Source organism: Haliotis cracherodii, unplaced genomic scaffold (assembly GCF_022045235.1).
Source record: "Haliotis cracherodii isolate W230 unplaced genomic scaffold, xgHalCrac1.p SCAF_11, whole genome shotgun sequence".
NCBI lineage: Eukaryota > Metazoa > Mollusca > Gastropoda > Lepetellida > Haliotidae > Haliotis > Haliotis cracherodii.
The window spans coordinates 1,025,494-1,050,510 of NW_027266266.1; the positions used below are offsets into that span (position 1 = coordinate 1,025,494).

General features: G+C 44.1%; 1 protein-coding gene across 1 annotated transcript in view; it reads left to right on the forward strand.

Annotated features, from left to right (window-relative positions):
• Positions 1–25,017, forward strand: part of LOC139455186 (uncharacterized) — a 54,420-nt gene that overhangs the window by 17,412 nt on the left and 11,991 nt on the right. Inside the window, exons 2-4 of the mRNA XM_071236738.1 lie at positions 15,038–15,112; positions 22,083–22,183; positions 22,575–22,645. Coding sequence (XP_071092839.1) covers positions 15,038–15,112; positions 22,083–22,183; positions 22,575–22,645 — 247 coding nt within the window. The remainder of the gene's footprint in view (positions 1–15,037; positions 15,113–22,082; positions 22,184–22,574; positions 22,646–25,017) is intronic.

Consider the following 25,017-nt stretch of genomic DNA (forward strand, 5'->3'; position numbering starts at 1 on the left):
AACGATAAATTTACAAATCAAAACAAGACTTCTCACCCTCCTGAGTCTACGACAGGTTATATTGATTGTATTTTAAAATTTCTAAAATAGAATTGTTTAATGCACGTCCCGGCGCTATACTCTCTCACGTTTCTGTATAAGCTGTGATAAAGTCTGCCCCTGTACTCCTGGCCCTCCAAACCGACAGTAGATTGCTTGTATTATTGGTATAGATTACAAAGACAACAACGTCGGGTCCTCAAACCAAGGAATGGTAGGTTCCCATGGCGATGTCTCATATATAGGCTTTCACAAGTCTCTAAGGCAATAATTATTAGTTGAAATCATAATTTCTAGATTATGTAAACAATAAGAACGAGTTGTCCTACAAGAGACTGGAGTCCTATACTGTCCACACATCTAGACTTGCCTATTGGAGGATAGAATTAGTAAACATCAATGGACTTTACTTTCAGTACAGCCTTGGAGCAAGGCTATCTTCGATACATCTGAAGCCGGGACACACTGATGGCCATTACGGGGAAAAAACCTACAGTGGGTTGTACCACGGCATATTTAACTTGTCAGCTTCTCTCCTTTAGGGAGCAGTTTTTCAGTGGCCTAAGTGCAAACATGTGTTGAAAGGAGATAAACCTAAACCATTGCGTGTCTTTGATGGATGTTTTAATCCAACGGAGCGCATGGGACACAGGACCCAGACAGACGTGCCATGTTTGTTTGCTTGTTTGTTTGTTTGTTTGTTGTTTAACGCTGCACTCAGCAATATTCCAGCTAGATGACGGCGGTCTGTAAATAATCGAGTCTGGGCCAGACAATTCAGTGATTGACAACATGAGCATCGACCCACCGATTGGGACACGATGACATGTATCAACAAAGTCAGCGAGTCTGACCACCCGACCCCGTTAGTTGCCCCGTACGACAAGCATAGTCGCCTTTTACGGCAAGCATGGGAGTCTGAAGACCTATTCTACCCCGGATCTTTACGGGTCCTGCACCATGTACACAGTTAGTTTTACAGGAGGAAGTGGGTGAAAACTGAACGATGCTCTTCAAGTGGTTACGGTCATTAATACATTCCGAGGTAATAATGCTGTAGTCGGATTTTAATATTTTGTTATTCTGTAAATGCACTAATTTTCTTCTTTGAACTTTTTAAAACTGGTATTAAATTGGGCAGACAGACGTATTCTTTTTGAATATTTCCAATTCATATTTAAACCAAACAAAAATGTCTTTATTCTGACTAGCAATTGCTCTTTACCACGCAGAGTTGCATCCCTTCACATATCCGGATCCGCTGATCGTGGGCTCGATTTATGTTTCTCCCTGACTATTATCTTTGATACCGCATCCTCCCAAGCCTCGTGGATGCAGGGCTGTGCACAGAGGTTTGAGGAGTCGCAAGAGGCGGTTCTGGGTTGCCTCCCCTATCTGTAACAGGAATCGTTTATCATAGGTTCGAATCCCAGATACACACAGAATATTTTTATTGGTTTGTGCCAAGTATACAAGTGGTTAGTGTCAGGGTTAGGGTTAGGGTTAGGGTTAGGGTTAGGGTTTCACCAAAGCTTGCTCTACAACAAGCTGACAATAACTGTGATGTTCAGTAAGCGACGTTAACCTCTCACTCACTCACTCACTCACTCACTCACACACCCACCCACCCACTCACTCACAAACCCACCCACTCACTCACTCACTCACTCACAAATCCACCCATCAACCCACCAACCCACCCACCCACTCACCCACTCACTCACTCACTCACTCACAAACCCACCCACCAACCTACCCACCCACTCACTCACTCACTCACTCACCCACTCACTCACTCCACCAGGAACATTGAGCAACAGGCGCCCGACTAGACCACGTAACAAAAGCAACTACTGCTCACATGAACATGGCTCCAAACACTCACGAGTATGTACTAGTATATACACTCTTCAAAAAAAAGAAACTCTTAGATAAAAAATAAGGATATTGTTAAGCGGATGTAAAAGTATCTACACAGAATATGCGTGAACACAATCAGATGAAATTAGACACAGTGATCGACAAAAGCATTGTCGTCATTGTCAGCATTAATTCAGTTCAGTCATTGCACATGTGTAGCCACAAGGTGGCGTCATGGTCAGTACCTGGTCACACGACCTCTTGCAGCCGTCACTGCTCGACACCTATTTGGCACAGATTGCACAAGTCTTCGGATTTGTTCTTGGGGATTACTTCGCCATTCCTCTTGTTAGGCGTTGGCGAGTTGTGCCAGTGTGTGGGGACGCTGGTGACGTTGACGGACGCGTCGATCAAGTTCGTCCCACAAATGTTCAATCGGGTTGAGATCAGGCGATTTGGACGGCCATGGAAGGACATTGATGTTCTCATTAACAAGGAAATTAACTGTTGCACGTGCTGTGTGGGGCCGAGCGTTGTCATGTTGGAACAGCTCCCTCTGGCGGTCCAAAGTTGGGAGGTGAGGACGCAGAATTTGGTCTATGTATCTGTTTGCTGTATGATTGCCCTGGACAACAACTAACTGAGATCTACCCGTGTAGGATATGGCTCCCCACACCATGACACTCCCTCCACCAAATCGGTCGACCTGTCGAACACAGTTCGGCGCAAAATGTTCATGTCGACGTCGGTATACACGTTGTCTTCCATCCCGTTGTTGAAGAAGAAAATGTGACTCATCGCTGAACCAAACGCGTCGCCAGTTCCCGAGATCCCATACCTGTACTCTGTTGCACCACCGGACAGTCGTTGACGGTGAAGACGTCGCAAGACAGGTCCAACTTTTGGTCGTCTCGCTCGAATTCCCACTTCCCTCAGACGATTTCTGATGGTTTGGTCGGAAATCCTTCGCATACCAGGCACTTGTCCTGCAGTGGCCGTGGCTGTAGGAAATCGATTCCGAAGGTGATGCAACCGGATGTACCGATCCTGAGCAGGGGTGGTCACTCTTGGTCTTCCACTTCTGGGATGATCTTGAGTCGAATAAGAGCGGGTATATCGATCCCATAGTCGAGATATGGTGCTTTAGTGTACGTTGAAGTGTCTTGCAACGGCAGACTGGGACTCCACTGCTTCCAAACGTCCAATGGCGATATTTCGGTCAGCTGCAGTTAATATTGGCATTTTTCGATCTCTGTTCACGTCAGAAAATTCGTAATGAACTGATGAATTTTGTACGGTCTGTTATAGTCAGCGTCTCTACTCTTGTTTCCAACACTTTGCACGTGCATTGTGCTGAAAACCTTTTTCTGAAAGCAATTTCCGTGCATCCTTTGCATTTTTGCTGATAAACGTTTACAAAAAACATTTTGAGATGTGTTTGCGCGCAATGCACAACAAACATGACATGATTAACGGGAATCAAACATAAGAATTGTCTTTATGACGATTGCTGGGGATCTAATTGGAATTCTGGAAACACCTATGCGTTTCTTTTTTTTTTGAAGAGTGTACCAGTATATATAAGTATAAGTAATAGTTGTTTTTTGTTTGTTGTTTAACGCCGTGCTCAACAATATTCCAGCTGTATGACGACAGTCTGTAAATAATCCATTCTGGACCAGCCAGTGGAGATACGATGACATGCATCAACCAAGTAAGCGAGCTGACCACCCGATCCCGTTAGTCACCTCTTGCAATAAGCATTTTTTGCTGAAGACAATTTCTAACTCGGATATACGTTGTAATACTTCTTATGGCTTGAGTCCCAATGAATTCCACACATTCTGTAACTAATTCTTAAATCTTAATCATATTAATTGTTGATGTTACTTTATACCCAAGGGTATGTCACATAGCAACGATCTGCTGGATGAGCCAGTCTTTGCCTGTGCATGCGTGCGTGCCGTCGTGTGTGTGCGCATGTTTACGTGCGTGCGTGTTTTCGTGTATGTATGGGTGTGAGTGTGTTCGTGTATGTGTGTGTGCGTGCGTTCAAATTATTGTTTTTCCAACTTAAAACCGGAGGGATTTTGCCCATTGGCTTAGCGATATAGAGAATGGGACCAAGGCGTCCCACCGACACGACAAAATACACCACATATTAGACATATTCCCTGATTATAGATATTCCTTGATAATGCATATTTCCTGATTATCCATATTCACAAATTACCTGATTATACACTTAGTATACATATTCCAAAGTAAGATACACGTACAAGTGCAAGACATAGGGACGGTGTTTGGGGACGGCTGACACAGTGCTGTGACCGTTATCACTTGCGTGCCTCTATATCCCGTCTTAAGGTAACCCTGTTGTGTACGTGGAGGGTATGGTAGCTCCCCTCCGTCTAGTCAGGTATAGCTATTTCTTTAATACCAGCCAGTGGATGAGTGGGGACTCCCCAGCGAACGCCACACCACCAAGGCGAGATCTCTCGTCAGCTTACAAAGCGACTTCAGCTACTTGATCGGAAATTCTTAACAGCTTAAAATACCCCAGAAAACGCATGTGTACTGCACTCGCGACCGACGCTTTGTTAAACCAGCTCGGGAGGTAACAGTCAGAATACCGTCTTTATCAAGTGGGATTATTTTGAAATCTGAGTCTATCGGAGGGGAAGGTCTTGCTAAAGAATTCTCAGGTGCGATCACTAAATCCGTGGTTTGGGCGGGCGCTTTAATACAGGTCAAGTGAAATATAGTTTGTGTGAGACGAGGCATGAAGGGAGCCAGGGAGACTGAAGGCAGGGGGTGAAGGAGACCAGGTAGTCGGGGTGAGTTCAGTGTAAGGGGAGATGGGCGGTTCACCTCGTCGCCTCCCGCCTCGCATCACTGACGGCAGGATGGAGTCGGGACTAAGTGGCTTAAAGTCACGCTGTGGGGTGTGGGTGAGAAGTAAGGGTGTTGCGAGTGTGAGTGTGGTTTTAGGTAGGAGTAGAGGGAGTGTGAAGTAGGGGTGGAGGGATGGGTGTGAGGTAGGAGTAGAGGGGGTGTGAGGTAGGAGTAGAGGGAGTGTGAAGTAGGGGTGGAGGGGTGAGTGTGAGGTAGGAGTAGAGGGGATGTGAGGTAGGAGTAGAGGGGGTGTGAAGTAGGGGTGGAGGAGTGGGTGTGAGGTAGGGTTGGAGGGGTTGGTGTGAGGTAGGAGTAGAGGGAGTGTGAGGTAGGGGTGGAGGGGTGGGTGTGAGGTAGGAGTAGAGGGAGTGTGAAGTAGGGGTAGAGGGGTGGGTGTGAGGTAGGGGTGGAGGGGGTGTGAGGTAGGGGTAGAGGGGTGAGTGTGAGGTAGGAGTAGAGGGGTGTGAAGTAGGGGTGGAGGAGTGGGTGTGAGGTAGGGGTGGAGGGGGTGTGAAGTAGGGGTGGAGGGGTGGGTGTGAGGTAGGGGTGGAGGGGTGAGTGTGAGGTAGGAGTAGAGGGAGTGTGAGGTAGGGGTGAAGGGGTGGGTGTGAGGTAGGGGTGAAGGGGTGGGTGTGAGGTAGGAGTAGAGGGAGTGTGAAGTAGGGGTTGAGGAGTGGGAGTGTGAGGTAGGAGTGGAGGGGTGAGTGTGAGTTAGGAGTAGAGGGGTGTGAAGTAGGGGTGGAGGAGGGGGTGTGAGGTAGGAGTAGAGGGGTGTGAAGTAGGGGTGGAGGAGTGGGTGTGAGGTAGGAGTAGAGGGGGTGTGAAGTAGGGGTGGAGGAGTGGGTGTGAGGGAGGTGTGGGTTTGAGGTAGGGGTTGAGGGGTGTGAGGGAGGTATAGATGGTATGGGTGTGAACTAAAGGTGGAGAGATGGCTGTGAGGTAGGGGCGGAGGGGTTGGTGTGAGGTAGGATGTGAGGGAGGTGTAGATGGTATGGGTGTGAACTAGGGGTGTGAGGTAGGGGTGGAGGGGTGGGTGTCAGGTAGGGGTACGGGGTGAATCGTTCTGATAGTGTACGCTCACGGAGGTTAGATATACATGTCCATACTTTATTTATATACTGAACCGCAAAAGAAACGTCACCCCAAGTAACATATATAACATAAGTACCATAAGTAAAGTTGTCAGTTTAATTGTCAAAGTTTCTAAAATTTAACATTACGTTGTCCGGAAAAAGGAAATTTGATGATAAAAAAACAAAGCAAATGACAATAAAACCGATGGCCCAAACGCATCACGGCAACGGCCATGAGTTCCGCGCAAATTGAAATGCACATGCGTTTCCCCATTTCTTGCCCTATAATAATCCACCCAGATCGAATAGCATTCATTCGTTATTGAATTGCTACCACGTGACAAGATTGACACGAAATCAGCGACACCAAGTCCTTGGACGATTTCAAGCTGGACAAACAGCCCGGCAAGTAGCCAATGCATTTCAAGTCCACGTAAAGAACCATATACAGGCTCCAGCAACGGTACCAGACCACCAACACTACAGATGACCGACCACGTAGTGGAAGAACAAGGATCACCACCTGACGTCAGGATCGTCAGATTGTGCGACAGCATCTTCAAGATCGCGACGCCGTGGGGAACGTCATTCGGATGCTTGTGTTGAAAGAGACTCGTGTGGTGGTCCGAGAATCATGGTGTGGGGTGGAATTGGTCTTGCACAGAGGGTCGGCCCTGTAGTCTTCCAGAACATCTATCCAGGTAGAGGCAATGATACATTGATCAAGTCTTGAGACCACACTCCATACCTCATTTGGCACGTCGCCGCAACGACGAGTTTCAGCATGATAACGCCCGTGCCCACACTGCGAAAGCAACAAGAGACTTCCTCAAGTAGAATGGCATCAGAACCATGCTGTGGCCTGCCCTCAGTCCCTATTTAAATCCCTCTGAGGGACGAAATTCAAAGATACTGAATGACGTCCGACCAAGGCCGACAACTGCAGCTGAACATGCGTCAGGCGTTCCTCAGTGGGTGGGCTCAAGTGCCTGTGGCCTTCGTCAACCGCCTCATCCATTCCATGTATCGACGTTGCACAGCCGTCATCAATGCACATGGCGGACACACGAGATACTGACTTGTGATGCCATTTTCTCAGAGACGAGATTTGTGTTTCACTTAAAGAACATTTGACACTTTAATTTCAACCTTGATGATCAGTATTGCCAAGTTTCATCTTTTCTCAAAGTATGTTTACAGTATTTAGACATATAAAGTTTCTCATATATCTATCCATGGTGACGTTTCTTTTGCGGTTCAGTATATATGTGCCTTCGTGCCCAGGTTTTCTACGTGGAGAGTTAGGAGAGTCGAGAGTGCACGAGTGGCCAGGCAGCGAACGAATGAGGGGAGTGAGTGAAAAAGCCATCAGAAAAACGAATAAGAATTAAGACTGATTAAATGGTGAAGCACTCCTCGTGTCGCTTTAAGCAATAGTTCAGCAATGTAACGGGGAACAACAGAAATGCGCGTGTACCATGTGGACCTGGGCCTTCGGCCTGACGTTAGAACGCTTTAACCACAAGGCTACACCCTACCGCAGGAACGATGGAGTGAAATCATCTTTGAGTGAACGAATGTGTGCCTAGATGACTGAGCAGACCCATGTGCTCAGTGGGTCCACGTTATAACTCCATGCACTGTTTACATCTAACCTGTACCGAACCCTAATAGATATCTAGGTGCGTTTAACAGGCACGTGTGCAGTTGTGAGTTTAACGAAACTAATAAACATCCCATGTTAGTTTAACACAGGAACACCAACCATTGCCTGTATCAACGGGAGGTGATTACAAGCTGAAGGGGTATTTTAAATGCGTATTTAATTATTCCAGCAGTGATGTATAAATAAATGTTATTCAGAGAAACGGTATTGTCGATCAGGACAGAAATGTTCAATGTCAACAAAACAGAAGGAGCATATATTGCAGGTCATTGTGTAAAGGTGGAAGCGGGCGAAATCGAAATAAATTCAGAGGTAAGCTGTTGCTTTTTATCTAGTATTGTTATCTGATGCACATACACTGAATTTAGCGTAGGTGTTTCACAGCGCGATTGTTGACAACGTTTATCTGAGAGTCCATGTTCAACTGAGCTGAAAAACGTGGCCGTTGCTCTGGGTACCACTTCCTCTTCCTGCAACACTTCCGGCCCACGCAGAACGTCCTAACCATGCAATACTTACGGTCAATTTAACTCTTCCGGCCCATGCAACACTTCCGGTCAATGCAACACTTCCGGTCAATGCAACACTTCCGGCCTATGCAACACTTCCGGTCCATGCAACACTTCCGGCCCATGTAACACTTCCGGTCCATGCAACACTTCCGGTCCATGCAATACTTCCGGTCTATGCAACTACTTCTTGTCCATGCAACACTTCCAGTCCATGCAACACGTCCTGTCCATGCAACATTTCCGTCCCATGCAACACTTCCGGTCCATGCAACACTTCCGGTCCATGCAATATTTCCGGTCCATGCAACTACTTCTTGTCCATGCAACACTTCCAGTCCATGCAACACTTCCGGTCCATGCAACTACTTCCGGTCCTTGCAACATTTCCTGTTCATGATGGTGTTTAAGTCATTTCTTCAACACGATTTCGTGCAAAACATTTCCAGGTCAATAATGTTTTTTCATTTTCATATGAAGGTAAGTTTCGTGCTTATGTGACCGACCTCTTGCTCAATAGGAAGCCGTAGATCAGGTGACCGACCTCTTGCCCAATAGGTAAGCCGTATATCACGTGACCGACCTCTTTCTCAATAGGTAAACCGTATATCACGTGACCGACCTCTTGCTCAATAAGTAAGCCGTATATCACGTGACCGACCACTTGCCCAATAGGTAAGCCGTATATCACGTGACCGACCTCTTTCTCAATAGGTAAACCGTATATCACGTGACCGACCTCTTGCTCAATATGTAAGCCATATATCACGTGACCGACCTCTTGCTCAATAGGTAAGCCGTATATCACATGACCGACCTCTTGCTCAATAGGTAAGCCGTATATCACGTGACCGACCTCTTGCTCAATAGGTAAGCCGTTTATCACGTGACCGACCTCTTGCTCAATAGGTAAGCCGTATATCACGCGACCGACCTCTTGCTCAATAGGTAAGCCGTATATCACGTGACCGACCTCTTGCTCAATGGGTAAGCCGTATAACACGTGACCGACCTCTTGCTCAATAGGTAAACCGTATATCACGTGACCGACCTCTTGCCCAATAGGTAAGCCGTATATCACGTGACCGACCATTTGCCCAATAGGTAAGCCGTATATCGTGATGGTCTGTAAATAATCAAGTCTTGTCTAGACCATCCAGTGACTGACATCACGAGCATTGATCAACAATTGGGATGCGATGACATCATCCAAGTCACCTCGCATGAGACCCGTGAAGATACGGGGCATTCTAGGTCTTCAGCAACCCATGCTTGCCATAAAAGGCGACTAACGGGATCGAGTGGTCAGGCTCGCTGACTTGGTTGTTGTATGTCATGGTATCCCAAATGCGTGGATCGATGGTCATGATTTCAATCACTGGATTGTCTGGTCCAGATTCAAATATTTACAGACAGCCGTCATGTAGCTGCGGCGTTTAACAACAAACAAACAAACAAACAAACAAACAAACAAACCTCGCATGACAAACCGATCCCGTTAGTCTCCTCTTACCACAAGCTTAGGTTGCAGATGACCTACATTTTTACCCGGAATCCCCTCTGGAATAACGACTCGCGGCTGTGGTCGGCTAACATGGCTGACTCCACGTTTATGACAAGCCCAATAGAGTTTGATACATTTGAACTTCAAAAACGAGCGATCGTATGGTAACTTTCAAAGCTTATAAAATAGATGATTGAATTGATTGGAAGTTGCTTTACGCCGCAGTCTATTAAACCAGTGGCTGACAGCACGAGCATTGTATCCATGCGACCATCACCGGCTTCCAGAAATAATTTAACCTTTGCCAACTTTTTATCTTTAGATAGACTCTAGGTTATTCTGTACTTATATACACAATCCCATTCATCCCTCTGACATACTTGACAGTGCCTGTACATGTCGTCTAACGCTATGGGTGGAACGGGGGGAGATTGTAGTCGTATGGAATATTAACCCCAGGGCTGAGTACGCTGTAATTTTAGACCGTCCCCGCGGTCTAGACAGTTGGACAACCGGTTCACTCTGTCAGGTGTATGTCTCTGGGGAGTGTCAGATGGACAGAACTTTCCACACGGTACCAGACCAGTCCAGTGTCACTGGAACATCACAGAATAGTCCTATGTTTCTTTTACGCATGACATTCATCCACATTATGATGGAAGTTTACAGATAATCCGAGCATCTAAATATATACTTCCTCACCACTGCTTACATTAAAGAGTACTACATTCCTGAAACTAATAATTGTCTAAATACAATGCAATGAACTTCTACTGAACCTGAACCGAAACAATGTAATACAGTTACAATCATTGTTTAACAATCAATTACCCTGCCATATAACAATATAGTGGTCTTTATGAACGCAATATATATGGCGGTATTTATAAACGACAGCATATATGGTAATTTATACGAGAATAGTTGTCTTTATGAACGGCTCTCACATCTTCTGAATGAAGACCTGCAACTGTTTTCACAGTTAATTGAGTTACTTATATCAATAAACACCCCGCCAACACAGATCAGCACAGTGAGTCTACATGTCAACATGCACGCTCTATGTAGACCACCTGAGAATCTCCTCACACTGACAGCCTCACCAGCTTCCGCAGTCCTGTGGGCGTGTTTAATTGCCCAATTAAAGCCGTTATAGCTGACACTCTCAAATTTCTATCGACTTCCGTGAGTAAAACTCCTTTCTCATTGTTTCTAATATGAATTTCCGCCTTAGCAAAACTGCCTGAGGCATCGTGACTTCGGTGGCTTGATGCGACTCGCTATACTGCCCAGAATAAGTAAAGAAATCTTTTACCGTATACGTAGGTCATCATTTTACAACAAGGGGAGCTCGTAATGTGGCGTTGCTGTTTATGCATGTGTACGCGCTTCATATCTTTTTTACTACACAGCCGTAGCGTAACGGAGTGTCTTACATCCTCGTAGCGTAATGGATTGTCTTACATCCTCGTAGCGTAATGGATTGTCTTACATCCTCGTAGCGTAATGGATTGTCTTACATCCTCGTAGCGTAATGGATTGTCTTACATCCTCGTAGCGTAATGGAGTGCCTTACATCCTCGTAGCGTAATGGAGTGCCTTACATCCTTGTTGCGTAATGGATTGTCTTACATCCTCGTAGCGTAATGGATTGTCTTACATCCTCGTAGCGTAATGGATTGTCTTACATCCTCGTAGCGTAATGGATTGTCTTACATCCTCGTAGCGTAATGGATTGTCTTACATCCTCGTAGCATAATGGATTGTCTTACATCCTCGTAGCGTAATGGAGTGCCTTACATCCTCGTAGCGTAATGGAGTGCCTTACATCCTCGTAGCGTAATGGATTGTCTTCCATCCTTGTAGCGTAATGGATTGTCTTACATCCTCGTAGCGTAATGGATTGTCTTACATCCTCGTAGCGTAATGGATTGTCTTACATCCTCGTAGCGTAATGGATTGTCTTACATCCTCGTAGCGTAATGGAGTGCCTTACATCCTTGTTGCGTAATGGAGTGTCTTACATCCTCGTAGCGTAATGGATTGTCTTATATCCTCGTTGCATAATGGATTGTCTTACATCCTCGTAGCGTAATGGATTGTCTTACATCCTCGTAGCGTAATGGAGTGTCTTACATCCTCGTAGCGTAATGGATTGTCTTATATCCTCGTTGCGTAATGAAGTGTCTTACATCCTCGTAGCGTAATGGATTGTCTTATATCCTCGTTGCGTAATGGATTGTCTTACACCGTCGTAGCGTAATGGATTGTCTTACATCCTCGTAGTTTAATGGATTGTCTTACACCGTCGTAGCGTAATGGATTGTCTTACATCCTCGTTGCGTAATGGATTGTCTTACATCCTCGTAGCGTAATGGATTGTCTTACATCCTCGTAGTCTAATGGATTGTCTTACATCCTGGTAGTCTAATGGATTGTCTCACATCCTCGTAGTCTAATGGATTGTCTTACATCCTGGTAGTCTAATGGATTGTCTTACATCCTCGTTGCGTAATGGATTGTCTTACACCGTCGTAGCGTAATGGATTGTCTTACATCCTCGTAGTCTAATGGATTGTCTTACATCCTCGTAGTCTAATGGATTGTCTCACATCCTCGTAGTCTAATGGATTGTCTTACATCCTGGTAGTCTAATGGATTGTCTTACATCGTCGTAGTCTAATGGATTGTCTTACATCCTAGTAGTCTAATGGATTGTCTTACATCCTGGTAGTCTAATGGATTGTCTTACATCCTCGTAGTTAAATGGATTGCCTTACATCCTGGTAGTCTAATGGATTGTCTTACATCCTAGTAGTCTAATGGATTGTCTTACATCCTCGTAATCTAATGGATTGTCTTACATCCTCGTAGTCTAATGGATTGTCTTACATCCTAGTAGTCTAATGGATTGCCTTACATCCTGGTAGTCTAATGGATTGTCTTACATCCTGGTAGTCTAATGGATTGTCTTACATCCTGGTAGTCTAATGGATTGTCGTACATCCTGGTAGTCTAATGGATTGTCTTACATCCTCGTAGTCTAATGGATTGTCTTACATCCTCGTAGTCTAATGAGTTGTCTTACATCCTCGTAGTCTAATGGATTGTCTTACATCCTCGTAGTCTAATGGATTGTCTTACATCCTCGTAGTCTAATGGATTGTCTTACATCCTGATAGTCTAATGGATTGTCTTACATCGTCGTAGTCTAATGGATTGTCTTACATCCTCGTAGTCTAATGGATTGTCTTACATCCTCGTAGTCTAATGGATTGTCTTACATCCTGGTAGTCTAATGGATTGTCTTACATCCTGGTAGTCTAATGGATTGTCTTACATCCTCGTAGTCTAATGGATTGTCTTACACCGTCGTAGCGTAATGGATTGTCTTACATCCTCGTAGTCTAATGGATTGTCTTACATCGTCGTAGTCTAATGGATTGTCTTACATCCTCGTAGTCTAATGGATTGTCTTACATCCTGGTAGTCTAATGGATTGTCTTACATCCTCGTAGTCTAATGGATTTTCTTACATCCTCGTAGTCTAATGGATTGTCTTACATCCTCATAGTCTAATGGATTGCCTTACATCCTGGTAGTCTAATGGATTGTCTTACATCCTGGTAGTCTAATGGATTGTCTTACATCCTGGTAGTCTAATGGATTGTCTTACACCCTGGTAGTCTAATGGATTGTCTTACATCCTAGTAGTCTAATGGATTGTCTTACATCCTGGTAGGCTAATGGATTGTCTTACATCCTCGTAGTCTAATGGATTGTCTTACATCCTGATAGTCTAATGGATTGTCTCACATCGTCGTAGTCTAATGGATTGTCTTACATCCTCGTAGTCTAATGGATTGTCTTACATCCTCGTAGTCTAATGGATTGTCTTACATCCTCGTAGCCTAATGGATTGTCTTACATCCTCGTAGTCTAATGGATTGTCTTACATCCTCGTACTCTAATGGATTGTCTTACATCCTCGTAGTCTAATGGATTGTCTTACATCCTGGTAGTCTAATGGATTGTCTTACATCCTCGTAGTCTAATGGATTGTCTTACATCCTCGTAGTCTAATGGATTGTCTTACATCCTCGTAGTCTAATGGATTGTCTTACATCCTCGTAGTCTAATGGATTGTCTTACATCCTCGTAGTCTAATGAATTGTCTTACATCCTCGTAGTCTAATGGATTGTCTTACATCGTCGTAGTCTAATGGATTGTCTTACATCCTGGTAGTCTAATGGATTGTCTTACATCCTAGTAGTCTAATGGATTGTCTTACATCCTAGTAGTCTAATGGATTGTCTTACATCCTCGTAGTCTAATGGATTGTCTTACATCCTCGTAGTCTAATGGATTGTCTTACATCCTGGTAGTCTAATGGATTGTCTTACATCCTAGTAGTCTAATGGATTGTCTTACATCCTGGTAGTCTAATGGATTGTCTTACATCCTCGTAGTCTAATGGATTGTCTTACATCCTCGTAGTCTAATGGATTGTCTTACATCCTCGTAGTCTAATGGATTGTTTTACATCCTCGTAGTCTAATAGATTGTCTTACATCCTCGTATTCTAATGGATTGTCTTACATCCTCGTATTCTAATGGATTGTCTTACATCCTCGTAGTCTAATGGATTGTCTTACATCCTGGTAGTCTAATGGATTGTCTTACATCGTCGTAGTCTAATGGATTGTCTTACATCCTGGTAGTCTAATGGATTGTCTTACATCGTCGTAGTCTAATGGATTGTCTTACATCCTGGTAGTCTAATGGATTGTCTTACATCCTCGTAGTCTAATGGATTGTCTTACATCCTGGCAGTCTTATGGATTGTCTTACATCCTCGTACTCTAATGGATTGTCTTACATCCTCGTAGTCTAATGGATTGTCTTACATCCTGGTAGTCTAATGGATTGTCTTACATCCTGGTAGTCTAATGGATTGTCTTACATCCTCGTAGTCTAATGGATTGTCTTACATCCTCGTAGTCTAATGGATTGTCTTACATCCTGGTAGTCTAATGGATTGTCTTACATCCTCGTAGTCTAATGGATTGTCTTACATCGTCGTAGTCTAATGGATTGTCTTACATCCTCGTAGTCTAATGGATTGTCTTACATCCTCGTAGTCTAATGGATTGTCTTACATCCTCGTAGTCTAATGGATTGTCTTACATCGTCGTAGTCTAATGGATTGTCTTACATCCTCGTAGTCTAATGGATTGTCTTACATCCTGGTAGTCTAATGGATTGTCTTACATCCTCGTAGTCTAATGGATTGTCTTACATCCTGGTAGTCTAATGGATTGTCTTACATCCTGGTAGTTACCTGATTACACATGTATCTTGGGGTTCACAGAGGTCGGCGTCTAAACCGTCATCACCTCAGGTTGACTATCGTGATGCTGTTGAAACACTGTACCAATGGGCCTTAAACCCAACTCCCCCATACTCAGGAAGCTGTATGTTTACTTCCAGGCACTGGTGCTCCCGTGTTCAGACCAGGCTCGTCAGCTGCCTGCAGCCCACGTGGGACTGGCATCGCAGTAGAAGGTGAGGTAAGCTTTTAGTATCCTTTACATCAGTAACATACATCATTGCATGATTACTCAAGCGGTAACAGATCGTTGCACATATTTCTGATATTTGCAGTGTGCACATATGACATTTCAGTTCTTCTAGGCATTTGATTGGCTGACTGTGTTTATTGAACAACCTTCACGGGACTACTTTCGCTGCATTCAGTCGTTCCTGTTTTTGTTTACGCTGGGAATGCAACCAAGTAACGGATAACAAACTGAAAAAAGTTTAATTTGTAATTTTTACTAGTAAAAACAATATTTTAAATATGCATATGCAGCTGATTATCTTTATCACCGAATGAACGTGAGCCAGTTCACAAGGTAGAGTGAGTGAGTGAGTTAAAACTTAACGTAGTATCGGCATTATTTCAGCCATTTCACGTCGTAGAGAAGGATCGCGGAGGGATACGGCTAAACAGTGGGACTATTTTGCTTCAACTGACAACATACAAATTACAACACTGCAACGTTTGAGAAACCAGATTGTTCACTAAACTGTTCTGAAGAGCATCAACATCAGCAGGTGCTGTTTGTCATGATTGGGTTTAATACTGACTGCCATGTTGGCGGTCGCCGCTAACTCCCGCTTGCTCCGAGCTCCAAGTTCACATAACGTTTCGCGACATATAAACGAGCAGTAGGTACCCACTGGAACATCCTATAAACTGTCCGTGACACATGTCCCCCCGTAGATATGTGTACATGCACGTTTCTTTCTCATCAAAGTGAGTGAGTGAGTTGGGTTTAACGCCGCTTAGAACAGTATTCATCATAGGTTTCTGGCGTGCCCAAGGGACGCAACTCTACACATCGAATTGCGGCGTCTTAGACGACCGTGCCACGCCTGCCCACTTGTCATTAGACTTGACTGTGTTGGAGTTTTCAGCAGATGCACTCGGTGACCTTTAAATAGAATGTTTGCCTCGCTGTCTATTGCACATGCGAAAATGTCGGGTCCACGTGTGCTTAGACAGATTGTTGTTTATTTTGGGCGAAATTAACGCTGGATTGCTATCACATTTCTTTTTAAATTAGTATGTTCTTAGCTTTGACCAAGCGTTACTGCGATGTTAAAAACCAAATCCGGCCTTTCAATAAATTATTTTGATAACACATCATTTTGTTGTTTACGATAGTAGAGACGACATGAGCGGGGAACTATTTTAAAGCGCCATGACAGCACTGATTTCCGGTGTGGTTTGGTCAGCACACAATGTAACCTTCACCTTTCTCTCGGTTTCTATATTGACGATTCTGAAACTGTTTTTGTTGATTTTTCTTTAGATTACATCTGTCATAATAAATAGAATACACTCGCTTCAATATTTGATATCAAGTCTATGACTCTCGTGAAATAAACCTGAAAACAACACACCCGGGACATGAACTTGATATTACATTGAAGCTCGTGTAATATCCTAAAAGTAGTACACCACTCGCCGATACAATCGTTTCAACATTATTTTTATATATATTCAATATTATGGGTGTTGGTGGTTGGTGCGTGTGTGCAGGTGTGTAGGTGTGTTGGGAGTGTTGGGGGTGTTTGGGGTGTGTGTGTAGGTGTGTGTAGGTGTGTTGGGGGTGTTGGTGGATGGTGTGTGTGTGTGTAGGTGTGTGTAGGTGTGTGTAGGTGTGTTGGAGGTGTTGGTGGATGGTGCGTGTGTGTGTGTGTGTAGGTGTGTTGGGAGTGTTGGTGGATGGTGTGTGTGTGTGTGTGTGTGTGTAGGTGTGTGTAGGTGTGTTGGGGGTGTTGGTGGATGGTGTGTGTGTGTGTGTGTGTGTGTGTGTGTGTGTGTGTGTGTGTGTGTGTGTGTGTGTGTGTGTGTGTGTGTGTGTGTGTGTGGGTGTGTGTAGGTGTGTGTAGGTGTGTTGGAGGTGTTGGTGGATGGTGCGTGTGTGTGTGTAGGTGTGTGTAGGTGTGTTGGGGGTGTTGGTGGATGGCGTGTGTGTGTGTAGGTGTGTGTAGGTGTGTTGGAGGTGTTGGTGGATGGTGCGTGTGTGTGTGTGTGTAGGTGTGTTGGGAGTGTTGGTGGATGGTGTGTGTGTGTGTGTGTGTGTGTGTGTGTGTGTGTGTAGGTGTGTGTAGGTGTGTTGGGGGTGTTGGTGGATGGTGTGTGTGTGTGTGTGTGTGTGTGTGTGTGTGTGTGTGTGTGTGTGTGTGTGTGTGTGTGTGTGTGTGTGTGTGTGTGTGTGTAGGTGTGTTGGAGGTGTTGGTGGATGGTGCGTGTGTGTGTGTAGGTGTGTGTAGGTGTGTTGGGGGTGTTGGTGCGTTGTGCGTGTGCGTGTGTAGGTGTGTGCAGGTGTGTTCGGGGTGTTGGTGCGTGGTGCGTGTGTGTGTGTGTAGGTGTGTGTAGGTGTGTGTCGGTGTGTTGGGGGTGTTGGTGGATGGTGCGTGTGTGTGTGTAGGTGTGTGCAGGTGTGTTCGGGGTGTTGGTGCGTGGTGCGTGTGTGTGTGTAGGTGTGTGCAGGTGTGTTGGGGGTGTTGGTGGGTGGTGCGTGTGTGTGTGTGTGTGTAGGTGTGTTCAGGTGTGTGTAGGTGTGTGCAGGTGTGTTGGGGGTGTTGGTGGGTGGTGCGTGTGTGTGTGTGTGTGTGTAGGTGTGTTCAGGTGTGTGTAGGTGTGTGTCGGTGTGTTGGGGGTGTTGGTGGATGGTGCGTGTGTGTGTGTAGGTGTGTGCAGGTGTGTTGGGGGTGTTGGTGCGTGGTGTGTGCAGGTGTGTGTAGGTGTGTGCAGGTGTGCTGGGGGTGTTGGTGGATGGTGTGTGTGTGTAGGTGTGTGCAGGTGTGTGCAGGTGTGTTGGGGTGTTGGTGCGTGGTGCGTGTGTGTGTGTAGGTGTGTGCAGGTGTATGTAGGTGTGTGTCGGTGTGTTGGGGGTGTTGGTGGGTGGTGCGTGTGTGTGTGTGTGTGTAGGTGTGTTCAGGTGTGTGTAGGTGTGTGTCGGTGTGTTGGGGGTGTTGGTGGATGGTGCGTGTGTGTATGTAGGGAGTGCATCACATCAGGCTGTCCTCAAACATGATGTGAACATGATGTGATGTAACTGCAGATCTCGTCAAGTCTGATATATCTGGCGTACATGTATGATCAAACCTTACAGAGGCAGCACTGTGCTACGTGCACAGAGAACATTAATCATACGCTTAAGCTACAACAACAACACCAACAACAACAACTATAATCCCAGACATTTGAAACACATACCTCTTAGATCTAGCGCCCCAAATACAGGTCATGACGAAATATCAAATGTTCCATGAAGGTTCGTTTTTTCACCTAGAGCGTTGAGAAATTTATCTTAACATGTGGTAACACACATGTCGACTGACATTAGGAGGGTTCCCTTGATATCTGACAAACTGTCCTCCATCACATGGCTTCCGCGTCTGCCGACATCAACACCTCGCATAAAGACCAGCTCATCACCACATAGTCATTTGTCCACACACTACGTGTTCATACGGTTGCACGTTTCGGCCGTGAAGCATATACTTCTTATTTATTTTATCTCGGTTGTGTGTGATTTTTTTCTCGTCTGAGAAACTCTCTGGCACCAAGCGGCAAAAGGGAACAGCTGTTCGCCGCCATTATCTCGAGGGAGCGGTGGTTTGCAAAAACCAAGGGTACATAACTCTAAATGCTTGACTTGATGTCAAATTTGCTTTGATTACATTGTAAGTCACTAGGTCGAGCTCAAACCTCTGGCGTTATGTGATACAGGGAACTAAACACTGCTTGGCTTCTTCAGATGTGACCGCATAATAATTACATCCTTTTACACATCTCCAATTAGAAAAACCAAATCTGAATGTTCTGAATGCACATTTATGATCTCAGAACGATCAACGCAGAAGAGCAGCGTATCATTGTTTAGACGAATTTGCTTTAGAAAAAAAACCTGCAAACACGATCATTGATGTTTATACTAGGTGAAACAAGAAACAGCCTCTACGTCACCCTGAATGTCTGAAAGTAATAGTTCTCAGTGGTATCAAATCAGGCATTAAACCTGGTGTAAAATTCAGTGGCAAGATGTAACCATACAGAGAAACCATGTGGGCGATGTGTAGCGCCGTGGTCAGGACCGTTGATCAGATGCCCTGAATGAACACACGTCATCACACGCGGGAGCATGGCTCCATATCTTGTACGTCATCATAGATTGGATAGCGTAGTGTGGACACAGTGCTCAGACCATATGTTGCATGCATTACCTGTACGCATGTTAATCTAAACTAGTATTTATCAACGCCCTACTCTCACACAACATCCGGTTAATACCGTGTTTCTGGAATCAAGCAATTATCTCTCCTCGGTCTTGGTTCATCGCTCCGCTGGTCTGAGTCTACACCCAGTCAAAGATGTATTGCTCATGGAATACATGACGTATCAGGAGATCTATAACTCCACATTTGCTTCCCAGAGGTCAATGCCCGGTGGTAATAAATGCACCCTATAAATCACGTGGCAGCAATGATGACAGGTTGAGGAGATATCGCCCCAGTGGACAAGTTGTGTCGACCAATCTGACCCTCACGAAGTTGACCAGAGGAGATATGCATCAACAACAGACCCATGTTATCACGCACTCGTATCGCATTCTCTGTTATCACACTCTCGTATCCCATTCTATGTTATCACACACAGGTAGCCGCGTTCTCTCACAAGTGCTCGTATGTGTCAAACGTATCTCAAAATGATGATAAATGTTTGTTTAGAAACTATTGAGCGGTACTTCGGGCACTTCATCCTGTTTGTTCTCTACCCGCCACTCCTGACGCCTCTCCTGACGCCACTCCTAACCTAGGTCGATCCCTCTCGAACACTGTAACTTATATCCTACATTTATCAAAACCATTGCCTATACCAGTACTAGTCATGTATTAGCATTATTTACAGGTGGTGAGGTGGAATTGGGTTTAACGTCGCGTGCAAGATTATTGCACTTATATAGCGACGTGCATGTACGTGTGTGTGTTTGCGTGGCTGCTTGTACTAGTCCGGACTGATGCCGATTTATAGTGCTAGCTCACTGAGATACCATGCCGCAGTTTAACATGGATACCCCACTCAGACACAGTATACTGACTCCGAGGCGACCAGTCCTTGTTTTAGCCCCTTAATGCCGAGCGCCAGACAGGGTAACAACAAGTACCATCTTTTAACGTCTTATGGTATGACGCGGTCGGGGATCGAACCCCGGATCTTCCGCTCTCCGGGCGGACGCTCTACCACTAGACCACGGAGGCGGTCCCATTATTTACATGTCTAAACATAAGCATGTAAAGAAACCCCGGGAATTCCCTAACATGAAATATATTGAGCAGCGTTTTCTTCTGATCAGTTACACGCTTTCGTCTTGAATTAGAGTGTTTGACTGCTAACCGCCATGCGAGTGGTCTCTGCTCGCGTTACTTATAACCTCAAATAACAAATGTCTTCTGCAACTGAGCAAGACGAAGACAAGCACAATCAAACTATGCATTTGATCGGTGCCAATACTGACAGTGACAGGTAACAACAATCTATGAGTATTTCGTTATTTATTTTACTGTCTATTTGACACATCTTTATGATGGCGTTTGAATGATCGGTCAGAAATCTGCCCATCACGTTGTTCGTGGAGGCCATTTGGACGTCCCGTGATGAGACGCACTGTCTCTGGGACTGTTATACTGGAGTCATTTTTAACAGACAATGTTCATATAAAGCTGATATCGTTTAAATTTATGTTCGTTGCCAAACTACAAAATATGTTAGTCTGGAGAAATTTGAGCCTACATACACTCATGTCATCTCTCGCTGTGACGAACTCTTTTCCGCGATACAGCTGGTTGTTCATGAAGTCTATTCTAAATGAAATCGTGTGTGAATGAAGTAATTCGGGATTTAAAAATGAGAATTGACTTACACTTTGTGTGCGTTCACTGGGGTGTGAACCGTCATGGAGTGAGGGCCAAACACGCCCCGACGTTCATACAGGGTGTCTCACTCCATAAAGGTTCCACTCCAGTCAACTCACACAAAGTGAAAGTCAATCATCAAACACCAAGCACCAGTGGCACTGTCGTATCACACTTTCGTCTTGGGGAAATCATGTTTCAGATTCCTGCCCTTGGAAACGTAAACAAGCACATGTCGGGGCGGGGATCAGGAACACGCTGCTTGTTGGAGTCTTATGATTAATGTAGATACATTTTTGAAAGCAGCCCAACTCAATCACTCTCTACATTATTCTACTTTATATGCAGAAATGGTCTTCCCTTAAGTCATGAGACTCCGTCGTCTAGTGCTAGAGTGTCCACCCATCCGTCGGTCCGTTAGTCCCGACCTTCACGTGAAGTGTTCTATGTGTTCTAGTTAAATCAAGGAAGGGGTAGAAATGAAGTCATGTTACCGACCTTCACGTGAAGTGTTCTCTGTGTTCTAGTCAGATCAAGGAAGGGGTAGAAATGAAGTGACGTTACCGACCTTCACGTGAAGTGTTCTATGTGTTCTAGTTAGATCAAGGAAGGGGTAGAAATGAAGTGACGTTACCGACCTTCACGTGAAGTGTTCTATGTGTTCTAGTCAGATCAAGGAAGGGGTAGAAATGAAGTGACGTTACCGACCTTCACGTGAAGTGTTCTCTGTGTTCTAGTCAGATCAAGGAAGGGGTAGAAATGAAGTGACGTTACCGACCTTCACGTGAAGTGTTCTCTGTGTTCTAGTTAGATCAAGGAAGGAGTTGGCATGAAGTGACGTCCCGACCTTCACGTGAAGTGTTCTCTGTGTTCTAGTTAGATCAAGGGAGGAGTAGACATGAAATGACGGTACCGACCTTCACGTGAAGTCTTCTCTGTGTTCATCTTCCGATTACTCTTGTGTTTCAACGAAGTAGAAATGAAATGACGTCAATGTGGATCCTTGACCGACCTTCATACTGAAGTGTTATCTGTGTTCCAGGACTGAGTACACCTCCCGGAAGTACACTATAGTGTACCGGCAGCTAAAGGAGAGAAAATGGCGTTGCTGTCCCGGATTCTGGGGAGACAACTGTGAGGAAGGTAAGTGGAGACAACTGTGAGGAAGATAAGGGGAGACAACTGTGACGAAGGTAAGGGAGACAACTGTGAGGAAGGTAAGGAAAGACAGCAGCGAGGAGGGTAAATGAGTTTTGTGTATCTGGTACCGCAACATACAGTTCGACAGCCACTCTCAGGTCCCGGGCTCGATCCCCCGAACATGTTAAGTCTTTTGCTTGCGTAGCCTAGTGGATGATGCGTTCCACAGCCGCACACAGTCCTCGGGTTCTACCCCAACAATGTCTTAAGTCTATTCCTGATGCCTTGTGGTCTGGCTGTGTTAGCGGGTTCCTCCTCACTCTAACATTGTTTTATTTATGATGCTACTAGGTCTGGTGTTGAAATAAACAGATCTATATGTTTCTGTTTCCAGAATGCTTCAACTGCACCAGTATACGAGAGCTGAAGGCTAGACTAGATAGCACGGAGAGCATTGTTAGACAGGTGAGACTAGATAGCACAGACAGCATTGTTAGACAGGTGAGACCACATAGCACAGACAACATTGTTAGACAGGTAAGGCTAGATAGCACGGAGAGCATTGTTAGACAGGTGAGACTAGATAGCACAGAGAGCATTGTTAGACAGGTGAGACTAGATAGCGCAGAGAGCATTGTTACACAGAGACGACACATGGTCACAGGTCACAGAATATCATGAGAAACACCGGGAAAGGAAATGGTCAGCCTTTAGTTCGACCTAGGCGTGTCTGCTCGACTTCAGCATGTATATCTAAAACAGATGTGTACCGAGCTGCTGATTCTGCATATAAAGAAAGCTTATGTCAAGACTACTTAATCACCTGAGTGACAGCAACATTTACGTCCATGTATTGAATTAAAACTAGACTACTTAAATCTTTTAAACGAAAAAAAGATCAGCCATCGTTAAATAATTATATAAGACAAAGAAATCAATATACAAATGTTACTCGTGAAAAAAAAGAGACAATACCAAGAAGAAATCAAAAGCGCAATAGTTAATAATATACATAATGGTAAACTGTTCTGGTCTTCGTTGAAGCGTTTATCTAACACTCAGCCTACTCAAAAACCGGACATTAACATAAACCAATGGTTAAAATACTTTCAAGGTATGTTTGAAACTAAATCTGATACAGTCACCGAAGATGAATGTATAAACACGAACACCGATCAGCTTGCAGATTCCATTCTTGACTCTCCCATTCTCCGAGAGGAAGTTATTAATTATATTAATTCATTAAAATATGGTAAATCAGCTGGTGCAGATAAACTTATAATTGAAATGTTTGAATATGCCCAGGATATACTATGTCCAATCTTGACTTTATTATTTACTGCAATGTTTGATACTGCATATTTTCCTTCCATGTGGACACATGGAGTTATTGTTCCCTCCACAGAAAGGGTGATCCTAAAATACCAGCCAACTACAGAGGTATAACAATACCGAGTGCTTTCAGTAAAGTCTACACTAACATATTAAATAAGAGATTACAGTTTTGGGGTGAATCATGTGATAAATTTGTCGAATCCCAGGCTGGCTTTCGTCGAGTCTACAGCTGACAATATTTTTATATTACAATCTATCATTCAGCGATATTTAGGTAAATAGAGAAGTAAAGTGTATACACTTTTTGTAGATTTTTCGAAGGCTTTCGACTTTGTTGATAGATCAAAATTGTGTCGCGTATGAAACGTACATGGAGTCTCGCCAAAGAAGTATAAAAATATCCAATCTATTTATAAATATGTTATCTCTTGCGTCAAATATGGAAACCAACAGATTTTTTCCCGTGTAATACTGGAGTCCGTCAAGGCTGTTTACTAAGTCCCTTCCTGTTTAATATGTTCATTAATGACTTGGCTCTAGAAATTGAATCTAAATGTGAACCAGGAATCCAGTTTCATCCAGAACTTCTTCAAGTGTTTTTATTATTGTTTGCGGGCGATGTCACTCTAATTGCTGATACTGTATTTGGCCTACAGAAGCGCATTGATGTTCTTAAAGATTTTTGTCATAGATATTCATTAACTGTTAATTTTGACAAAACTAAAGTAAAGGTGTTCAGTAAGGGAAGAATGTTGTCTAAAAATGAATAATGATATAATGGAGATGTTAGATTAGAATGTGTTTCTTCTGGTAAATATTTGGGTGTATTGGTGTATATTTAAATTGGTCTAACCATGTTTACAATGCTGCACTTCAGGCCCAAACAGTATTGTGTGATATTTTAAAATCACTGAGGAATGTAAAACCATTTGATTATAATGTATTTTTCAAGATATTTGATACCAAAATAGCACCAATATTGTTATATGGAGCTGAAATTTGGGGCTTAAATAGATACAAAGAAATTGAACAGATCCATTTATTAGCATGCAAACAATTTTTAGGCGTTAAGTCTTCAACACCTGATCATGTCGTAAGAGGCGAGTGCGGTCGATGTCCTTTGTACATTTCAGCATATAAGCATTGTATTACTTACTGGTGTACGATTATATCTATGCTTAATAGTCGTTACCCAAGAAAGAGCTATAATCTCTTGTTTAAAGAAGCTGTAAATGGCAAGATTAATTGGGTATCCAAGGTTAAAAATACCTTATATAAATTTGGTTTCGGCTATGTTTTTTGGGAAAACCAATAAATTTCTTATCCAAAACTATTTATATTTGAATTTGTATCACGATTAAAATATATACATAAACAAGAATGGCATTCAGATATTGCTAGTACTCCGAAAATATACACCTATTCTTTATCTAAATTATTTTTTTGTGTTGAACCGTATCTTCTAAATATCAGTATTGGTAAATGTCGTACTGCGCTTTCCC